This window comes from Sceloporus undulatus, chromosome 11 (assembly GCF_019175285.1).
Source record: "Sceloporus undulatus isolate JIND9_A2432 ecotype Alabama chromosome 11, SceUnd_v1.1, whole genome shotgun sequence".
NCBI classification, from domain to species: Eukaryota; Metazoa; Chordata; class Lepidosauria; order Squamata; family Phrynosomatidae; genus Sceloporus; species Sceloporus undulatus.
In genome coordinates this window covers 8,727,105-8,737,478 of record NC_056532.1, presented here as the reverse complement: position 1 = coordinate 8,737,478, position 10,374 = coordinate 8,727,105, and the positions used below count along the sequence as shown (strand labels likewise).

Sequence of the window (10,374 nt, the reverse complement as noted above, 5' to 3'; positions counted from 1 at the left end):
TGGCTCTTACGAACCATTAGGGATGTAGCTTCTCACAGCATCCAAGAAGCAAATAACCTGACAGTTACCGCTCCGAAAGGGATGCCGCAGTTTTACAGATGGGTGCACCCTTCCTTTCCCGGAACGTGGCAGCCACGTTGAATTGCAACGCAAGCAGATTTGTTTTAAGTGTCAGCTTTTTCTTCCTCGGTGCAGACAGATCTTAATAGATCTCCCGTAGAGTGGGAACGAATGCTCGGCTGCTTTTCAGAGCGCAAGGGACACTGTCTCCATGTTGAGGTGAGGCTGCAGATTGCTCCCATGCCAAGGTGGAATATGCAGGAGCGTATTCAAGCAACTGCAGCGGAAGCAGGAGACAGCCCTATACAATGACATTCAAAATGACAACCCAGCAGCGTTGGGAACAAAAACAGGACTGGAAAAGAAGTATAGCATCCATACTGTGCTTGAGAAGCATAACATGCACACTGCTCTTGAAGTATCCTCCAGCTGGGGGACGACACTCCATATGACATCCTTCCCCAACCTCATATTTTCCCAGATGGTTTGGACTCTGAACTCCACAAGTCCCATCCACTGTTGCCAATAATCAGCAGAGATGGGACTTGCAGTTCAGAGCTTGGAAAACTTACCTGTTAGGTTGCAACTCTCAGAATCCTATAGCACCATGCTGGCTAGGATATACTATGCCTTGTCCATTTGTTGTTGTGTTCCTTCAAGTCAACACATCTACTTAGTTAATGGAGTTAAACCTGTATTCTGTGCTGAAAACAATAATCCGCCCCATCCACCATGGCCAGGGATTCTGGGAGTGGAAGTCAAAAACATCTGGAAGGCCGATTGTAGAGAGCCCAGGTTGCCTAGATAACTCCGACTATAGGACAGCCTGTCAGTTGTATAAAAGAAATGTGGATGTGCGTGCACTGAAAAACCTAAAGCCAGGAACAAGAGGCGTCCTGGTGCCTGATGTTTGTATTTGAGCACGTGGCCATGTCTTGAAAGACTTCACTGTTTGCCGCTCACGGAGCCACATTGCTCCATCACAGGGACTGATGGCAATCACATTTCCACCACATGATCATTCCTTGCATTTTTCCCGTGCGTAGTCACAGCTAGCCAGTGGCTTGGGGCGTCCCAACATCTTAAAAAACCCAAACAAAACCCAAAACACTGTGCTGTTCCTATCAGCCATGTAGTCACATTCTACAGATATTTGGAATTATTTTTTTTGCTGCCACCAGATCAATTAATTCTACGATTAATTAAAAAAACCTTTCATACTAATATGTTCAGCATAGAAATAGTTACTGTGCAGAACATGCCGTCTTCCATGCAAAACAACGATGAGCAAATTTGGCATGGAATAGTTCCCAAAATGGCAATTCTTCTCTCCCAGGATTCTTTTCATCAATTTCATGACGTTTGAGAAGCCCGCTTTTGACACCTTTTTGGATTCACCCCACCTTCCACCCCTCCCTATGAGATATTCATGTGCGCCTGAAAACAGCTCCATTTCTGGTTTTTCCTTATGGAGAAGAAGGGTAGCCTGAGCTATTTTAAAAAACCAGGAAAGACGATTTCTACATCTTGGTCGCATGACTATCAGACCCATAAATAATCACCTAGCAGTTCAACCTGAACAGTAGCTGATAAGTAATATGATACCGTATGTGTGTCTATTGGGGACAAATGAGTCATAATGCCTGGAAAGGGGGCAGCTCCTTCTCACCCACCTGCCAGTTAAGAATGGGCACCGTGCCCTGACCAGGTAGCCGATGTTGTGGCCGACGTGGCATCCATGGAGGTGCTGCCAGGCTGCGGCATCTCCGGGTGTTGCTCCAATGTTCGCTCAGACATGGTGAGCCATCCCAAGGCACCCCCCTTCTGACTGTGCCGCCAAGGATAACCAAGTATTTTTTCTGGTTGGCCCCATAAAATAAGAACCAAGCTATGTGTGAGAAAGCATAACATTTGTGTGGCTTCACAAGCAGGATGTGGTTGTACTTGTCAAAACTCTGTGCAAAGATCTAGTCCAGGATTGGACAAACTATGGACTACAGGGTTGTTTTGGTGGCCCTCAAGAGCCATGAATATATATATATGGGAGACAGCGTGATGTAGTGGTTTGAGCAGTGGACTATCACTCTGCAAACCAGGGTTTGAATACTGGCTCAGCCACCTAAACTCATTGGGCTACCATGGGTAAGTTACACTTTCTCCGCCTCGGAGGATGTCAATGGCAAACCCACTCTAAGAGTAGTCTAGGGTCATCTCCATATCTTAGGCAGCTGATGATCCTTCCTCCTATCTTCACTCTTCCTGTGTCCAAGCCTGCTCTTCGTATAATATTGTCTGCATAGAGGTTGCACAGATGGCTGAAAAGGATGCAGCCTTGCCTGACTTCACTAGTATAGACTTATCTACCTTCATTATTACAGGTGTCAGTTCAGGAGGGCAAGAGTATAATCTTAAATTAAGAGTGCCGAAGCACAAAGATTTTGATTTTTCATTCCATTTTTTTGAACTTGCAGGTCATCTATTGCTCTTTTGGCGGCACGTCCAAAGGACTACATTTCAATAACCTGATAGTGGGCTTAGTCCTCCTGACAAGGGGTCGAGATGAGGAGAAAACGAAATGTAAGTACAATCGATACGCACATACATATGCATTGGAAGTATTTACACATCATTTTCCAGCACAGTAGGGTCCCTGAGGCCATGCACAACAGGTAAAAACATTGCAAAGAATGCATAGGCTTGTTACAGACTGCCAAAATAAAGCTGCTTTGGGTCTCTTTGGAGGTATGCTGTTTAAATGATGCATGCATCCTAAGAATCCGGAAGCTGCACCAAAGCTGCACTCCGGTGCTTAGGAATGGAGTGTGGCTTTGGCGCGACCTCCGGACTCTTAGGACCCATGCATCATTTAAATAGCATACCTCCAAAGAGACCCGAAGCAGCTTTATTTGGGCAGTCTGTAACAGGCCATAGATAAAGACTTTTTTAAAAACCACATTAAAATACTCTTTGTTGTTTTGCCTTCAAGTCCTTTCTCACTCCTAGCAACCCTTAGGCAACTCTGTCACAGTGTTTTCTTGGGAAGATTAGTTCAGGTGGGGTTTGCCCTTGCCTTCCTCTGAGGCCAAGAGAGTGTGACTTGCCCATGGCTAAGCAGAGGTTCGAACCCTGATCTCCAGAGTCTGAACATGAAATTCATGTGTTTCACATGCGCCTTATACACATAGCCTGAAGGTAATTGTATACATATTTTCAATAATGTTGTGCATGAAACAACGTTTTTGTACACTGAACCATCAGAAAACAAAAGCGTCACGATCTCATGTGGGCAGTTTTGGATTTTGGAGTATTTCGGATATTCTGGATAAGGGAGACTCAGCCTGTAGGACATTTCAACTACATAGTTGCTCTTGCTAGCTGGTTAGTAAAGGACTTTGCAAAAGAGATAGGTTTATTCCCAGATGAAAGGCTGTATAAAGTAGTTGGCAGCAACTCATCTGTTACGCTGCTATGGTTTAAAGGTGTCCCTTTGTAACCAGTTGCTCATGTTCTTTTGCACCTAGACATTTTCAGCTTGTTCTCTGAATCTGGGAGCTATGTCGTCCGGGAAGAGATGGAGAGGATGCTTCATATGGTTGATGGGAAGGTCCCAGAGTCCCTCAAGCAGTGCTTCTCAGAGGTACGTCCTCCTTTTCTTTGGTACCGAAAGTGGGGGAGAGATGATACCTTTTGGAAATGACGTCTTCCTTCCAAGGCAGCTTATAGGGGAAAGCGAAATACATCAGCCACACTGCAATAAAGCGGTATCAAAATGTAATTTCTGTTTGATAGTTGGTGTCCATTATATGTAGGCAAAGATGTTTTGGAAGTCTGCATTTATTAAGCGGAGAGCCTCAGAAGAGATTGAAGACTTAGTAGGACTATGCTGTCCTATGTATGGGCTGCCAGGATTGCAGGGATGAAGAAGTGAGTCGAGTTTGGGAAGTTACTTTAAAAATTAATTCAGTCCTATCACTCCTTATAGTATTGGGGAAAGAATGTGTTTATGCTGTTCATTATAGGGTTGAAAAAGAAGTGTGTTATTGTGATGTTAAAGACTGTTGGGGGTCTACTAGCCATAAGGAGAGGGAGCAGATTGAATGGTGGTACAGCTGGCCCTCCATAACCATGGATTTTTTAATCCATGGATTCAAAATAGTCCCCCAAAATAATAAATTCCAATAAATTCCAAAAAGCAAATCTTGATGTTTCCATTTTAAAGGGCACCATTGTACTATGCCACTATATATCATGGGACTTGAGCATCCATGGCTTTTGGTATCCATGAGGAATCCTGGAACCAAACCCCAGCGGTACCAGTTTGGGTCCTTTGTGAGGCTTTCAGATCCTCTTCTCCCCAAATCCACCAACCCTTTAACCTCGGAAAGGAGAGAATCCCCCCATCTTTTTCAACGGGGACATGAAGACATCTGGAGCACCATGGCTTGGATAGAAGCACAAAATCCTTGCATGCACAAGTTGTTGCCTTTCCCTCTTCCGATGCCTGTTGCCAGCTTAAAGGCTAGGTCTCATTAAAATTCTTCCCACTCACGGCAGTAGCAGAGAGTCCCTGGCAAGCCATTGAGACAAGAGCGAGCATTTTAATATCTTACACGCTGCCTGTTGCTCCCCGCGTAGCCCGAGCCTAATCGGCCGCCTTGTTGTTGTGAATGCCGATCGGGAGCGCTTTCACCTACGCAGCCAAATAGGCCATTAGGAGATGCTTTGGGAAGAACAGTTAGTGCCACTTTGCCGGCAGGGATTTTTTGGGGTTGTTGTTGTCGTCGTTCCCCCCGCCGTATCTTTATTCACATCAGCGGGCTTGAAATGAGCAGATGATTGGAACGGTGCCTCTCTGTTTGTCGCTCAACATCTTGCGAAGAGCAGACTGCGAGTGCCGCATTCAGGCTTCCATCCCCCTGGAATTGTATTGATTCGCTGGGAAGCTCAACAGGCAAAAAGGGCTGTTTGTGAAGGCTGCGATTCCCTAAGGATCTGGGGGAAACGCAGGCGGTGGCTCTGGCTGCAGAATCCTGCTTCCTTAGAGCGGTGGCTTTGGTTTCATCTCTGGCGTTTCTAAACCTGCTTTCCAAGATGGTTTTCAAAGCTTGAAAATAAATGAACCATTAGCAGACCATTTTCAGTGAACACAGCCAGCGCTTGATAAAGATCAGGATATTGTGGATCAAAAGCTCAGGGGAGAGAAAACTGCCTCTCCCTGTTGTTTGAATGGGAATTTATTCCTAGTCCTCATTGCTACAAGAGTCTCTTAAGCTTTGACTCTGCATTCAGTCACTGTACCTCCTCTTGAATATCTGGGACAAGGTTACCTGATACACAGGAATGCTGGCAGAATTTAGACTCATGGAACTGAAAAGGACCCACAAGGTCCATCCAATCCAGCCCCCTGCCACACATATCCATACAATCTCTGTTTAAAGTACACCAAAGACGGAGAGTCCACCGCCCTCCAAGGCAGTCTGTTCCATTAGGGAACAGTTCTTCCAGTAAAGAAGCTCTTCCTAATGTTTCGGTGGAATCTCATTTCTTGCAATATGAATCCATTCATTTGTGTTCTGATCTCTAAGGCAAAAGAACACAAATTGGCTCCATCTTATAGATGGCAACCTTCCAGATATTGGTAGAAGGCTAAGTCTCTTTTTAGATGCCACCTCTCTTCTCCAAACTAAACATACCCACCTTCCTAGGCCAATGGTTCCCAAACTTTAGTCGTCCAGATGTTTTGGACTTTGGCTCCCCAAATTTCTGACAGATGACCAGGTTGTCTGGGGCTTCTGGGAGTTGAAGTCCAAAACACTCGGAGGACTAGTACGCAAAGGGATCTTGATTCACCTTTGAGACTAACGGAAAGACAGCACCTGGTATCATGAGCTTTCGTAGACTCAAGATGAAAAAACTGTCCATGTGTGTACAAAATAGCGATGTGTTCCTCTTTTGGCGTGCATGGGCTTTCTGAATTCCCTTGCCTTCCCTGAGAGGAAGCTGGCCCCGCTTTTGCAACCCCCTATTTTTTCAAATGTGGGACCGTGAGCCCCAGCCATAATGAAAGAGGGATTAATTTGGAACAAAGCAAAGACGGGGGTCTGTTTGAACTCCAGCCCTGCTGTGAGATTAACCGCCGCGCAAAGAAACGCCTTTGAAAGAGTACCGCTCAGCGAGTCAATAAAAGTAATATCCAAGCGCCATTAATTCCGAGCTCGCAGAGCACCGTATTTACCAAAGGGTTCGTCGTGCCGCACGCGCCGTTTTGCAAGCCCGCTGCTGAAGAATTTCTCCGGCGTAATCGATTCATACAAGCAGGTTGCTGATAGCAAGAATGATAAATAGGCCTGCAAGCATCCCTCTAGACCAATGGCAACTAGCATGCGGGGAGGGTTTCCAGATGCTGTTAGGCCACAAGGCCAGCATTACCAATGGTGAAGCATGAGGGGAACTGCAGTCCGACACCATCAGGAGGGCTCCGCGCCACCGACTCGTGCTCTAGACTCTAGCCTCAGAGAGGGAGAAAAGGAATCAGTGGCAGGTGAGAGACCCTTCATTCATTGCATTTGCCACTGCTGTGCCCTCTGAGGAAGAGGAGAGCAGCCAGGCGCAGCTTCATTGTGCCTTGGCCCATTGGCTAGTGAAAGAGCCTCTACCTGGATCCTTATTGCCATTGCTCAGGCCTTTGAGGGAGAAAAGAGCATCCATGCGCAGCTCTATCATGCCTTAGCTCCAGTGGCTGTTGAGAAGTCCTCTCTCCATGTTCCAGTCGCCGTCGCTCTGTCCTCCAAGGGATAGAAGAACAGCCAGCATCTGCTGGACTTTATTCTTACAACAGCCTTGCGAGATCGGTCAGTTTGAGAGAGAATGACTAGCCTGGAATCCACCAGTGAATTTCAAGCCTTAGCGGGGACTCGAACCTGGATCTCCCAGGTCCAAATGCAACATCTCTTGAATGAACACTTGAGTGAAGCAAGCAAGCAGTCTCAAGTTACAAACTAAAGAACTTTACTAATCGCTTTTGGGATGTACATGTGCTTAAAATACCTGCATCCTAACTAACTAAAGGAAAGGTTAGGTAAAAGAAAGAGCCAAAGTGAACTTAACCTTTCAGGCACCCTCTCACCAAAGAAGAGGAAAGAAAGAAAAGAGTTGATAGAGAAGGGAGCAGTTTTTGTATGACCACCGACCTTAGAGGTTTCTCGAATCGCTTTGTCTAGTTACGTAGATACACAAACTATTGGGGACCATGCTTTGCAAGCAATAGATGAGGAAATGGATGAACGTGGGCTAAAGAACTCAGAATGTGTGTAGGCTTATGCTATCTAAATCTCCCATTGCTCTAACAGTAAAGAAAGGATCTTGAGAGAGAATGCTTGATTTTTCCAGCAGAAAGTAATGAGCGATACACTCCCCCCCCTGGTTTTTTGACCCCAAAAGTTAATGTCGCTTAAGACAATAAGATCTTCGTTTCCGACACCGCACCTGAGACACAAAATCCTAAGCAAACAGAGTCAAAAAGTGCCTTATTAAGAGTCCTTTAACATCCACAGCATTGCTCTAACATTATACATATCTCCCTTCTCCGCACCTCATCTCGGGTAAGGTACAGGTTTCTCAGTGGTAAAGTATGTCTGCGGAAATGCCCACAGGACCCTTGTCACAGTCGCATTACAGCGAGCTGCTCGGTCGGCTCGGTATGTGGCACATTTTCCTCCTCACTTCTAAGCTGTGTGCCGCTGATAAGCACACGTCTGCGGTGGAACTCGGCCCCCTTGTGCCAAAGGGTGAAAAAGCACATGGATGGCCCTCTCTGAATGGCGAGATATTTTCCCCCTTGTTGTTATTGTTGCTTTGAATGCAGGAGCAGACCCTGTGCTCGAAAAGCAAGTGGCCTGGTGGGCTGAAGCGTGCCTGTGAGGGTTTTCTTTTTTTGAACATATAAAATAAAACTCAGGTAGTCCACTTCCATGCATGCATTACAATGAACCAAGAAAGAACCCAAGCTGCTCTTAGTTTTTTAAGGCGAGAAAGGCCCCGAAGGATTTTGCTCCGAAAGACGTCGGGTGCCGCACTCAAGAAAATGATTTGATGCTTCCGTCAAATGGAGTGGGTTGCGTTCTTTCGTTTCCCACAAATCCCGGCATCATTTTGGCATCGCTTTTGCCATGGCCTCCATAGTGCCTCTTTTGCTGGCGTTGGCGCACTGGCTTTGGAGTTGTGGACTTCAGGGACAAAGCTTGCAAAAGTTACCGTACCTAGAACCCCAAAGCCAGTATAGATTGCATGAGAAGAAGGGCCTTCTACAATGTGCTGTATTGCCTATAGTTGTTTTAATGGCCATGCTTTTAACTCTATAACTTATGACTGCGATCCAGTATTTGGAGATGTTGCAATGCCTCCCATCCTGACACTCTCTCCCAAAACCTACCATTTAGATGCAAATTTTGTTGCCTCTTATCCAAAAGGGGCAAGAATCTTTCCGGTGTGTGATGCCTCCGTATGTTAATCCCAGCTCTGCCTTTTCGCCACAAAGTCCACTGAGAGCTGCTGAGTCTCTCTGGCAATTGACTGACTTTGCTAGTTTCACAACAGATTAGCTGGATCACAAGGTTTTGATTTTAAAAAATCAATGTATAAAATATAGTGGACTGAACCTCAGTTTCCTTCTGTTGCTTGCTTCTCGCCCCCGCTTCATCTTCAGAGCCCCGGGGCAGCATTGCAAATGGATGTCTTTAAATCTGAAGCACTGGTTTCAGGTTTTGTGATTCGCATATGCAGCTCGAAACCACTCAAGAACTGCCTTCCCGAGGGACTGCCTCTTGCAGATCTGTATCTCCCTTATAGGCCCATATCTCTCTTATAGATCCATATCTTCCTTACATACCTGTTATTCCCGTAAGGTTGTCTGGAAGGGATCTCTTGGAAGTGCTGCACATTCCCAAGGACCGTGTCACAACCCTTGAGAGCAGGGCACACTTATCCACATTGCACCGACTATGTGTGATACTCATCCTTTTAGTATTTAACACACTTGAATAATTTTGGGTTTTGGAGACGCCAGTTTTTTTGCAAGCCGCCTCTGTGTGGTCCGACCTACCATCCATTTCATGGGCACCTTAGTTACAGTACTTTCACTTCATGTGTGCCTTATGCTGTACGTTTTATTATTGTTGTCTTAGGGTCTAAGTAGTTAATAAATACCTGTGCGTAAAGAAGTACAGTATAGTAGGTAGGCAGTTCCAGCAAAGGGGGAACTACGTACAGACATCTGTGGGTCTTCTCGCTTTATAGACCACATTTTTATCCACTAGGACATTTTCTTTAGCCGCCCCTAAATTGTGGAATGACCTGCTCAAGGAGATCCATCAGCTGGATGCACTGTCTGAGTTTAAAACAGCAAAGAAGACCTATGTCTTTTGGCAGGCATATCCAGATGGTTTTTAAATGATGAATTTTTTAATCTGTACTGGTTTGACCTGTGCTTTTAACTTCTCTTGCAGGGTGAAAAGGTAAACTATGAGAAGTTCAGAAACTGGCTGTTGCACAACAAAGAGGCCTTCACGTTTTCCCGCTGGTTGCTGTCGGGCGGGGTGTACGTCACGCTCACGGATGACAGCGACACCCCCACCTTCTACCAAACTCTTGCTGGCGTCACACACCGTAAGTAGCGCTTTCAAGAGGATCGCCTTGTTTTCCAGCGGCCTGCATCAGTGTGGCTGCATGTGGCCCTGCTCTGACGTTGCAAATCTACAGTTTGCCCAAGAAACGCATTGCCTTCTATACGGAAATACGCTCATCCCTCCATATTTGCGGCTTTGATATTTGCGGATTTGATTATTCACGGGTTTGATTAATATGTTCTCTCTAGGAATATCTCGGTCCGCCAGTGCAACTCTATGCTCAACTTTAACTAAAAGCTGCACTGAAAGAGATAGAGATTCTTAGAGGGAATAGTCTACTAGGCCTTTGTAGCTCCTCCAGTGCAGTTCTGTGGTCAGTGTCTGTCGGACGTTGACCACAGAGTTGCACCAGAGGACCTAGAGATTCTTAGATAGAATACTCTACTAGGCCTTCGTAGCTCCTCCAGCGCAGTTCTATGATCAGTGTCTGTCAGATGTTGACCACAGAGTTGCACTGAAAGACCTAGAGATCCCTAGAGCGAATACTCTACTAGGCCTTTGTAGCTCCTCCAGCGCAGTTCTGTGGTCAGTGTCTGTCGGACGTTGACCACAGAGTTGCACCAGAGGACCTAGAGATTCTTAGATAGAATACTCTACTAGGCCTTCGTAGCTCCTCCAGCGCAGTTCTATG

At 46.0% G+C, this 10,374-nt stretch overlaps 2 protein-coding genes across 3 annotated transcripts in view; one reads left to right on the top strand and one right to left on the bottom strand.

Annotated features, from left to right (window-relative positions):
* The window catches only part of PPM1D (protein phosphatase, Mg2+/Mn2+ dependent 1D), a 169,897-nt gene that overhangs the window by 100,590 nt on the left and 58,933 nt on the right, over nt 1-10,374 (bottom strand).
* USP32 (ubiquitin specific peptidase 32) overlaps nt 2,532-10,374 on the top strand; it is a 44,188-nt gene continuing 36,345 nt past the window's right edge. For both annotated transcript variants that reach the window (XM_042442246.1, XM_042442245.1), the window contains exons 1-3: nt 2,532-2,637; nt 3,582-3,697; nt 9,564-9,723. In XM_042442246.1, coding sequence (XP_042298180.1) covers nt 3,632-3,697; nt 9,564-9,723 — 226 coding nt within the window. In that variant the 5' untranslated portion in view covers nt 2,532-2,637; nt 3,582-3,631. The remainder of the gene's footprint in view (nt 2,638-3,581; nt 3,698-9,563; nt 9,724-10,374) is intronic.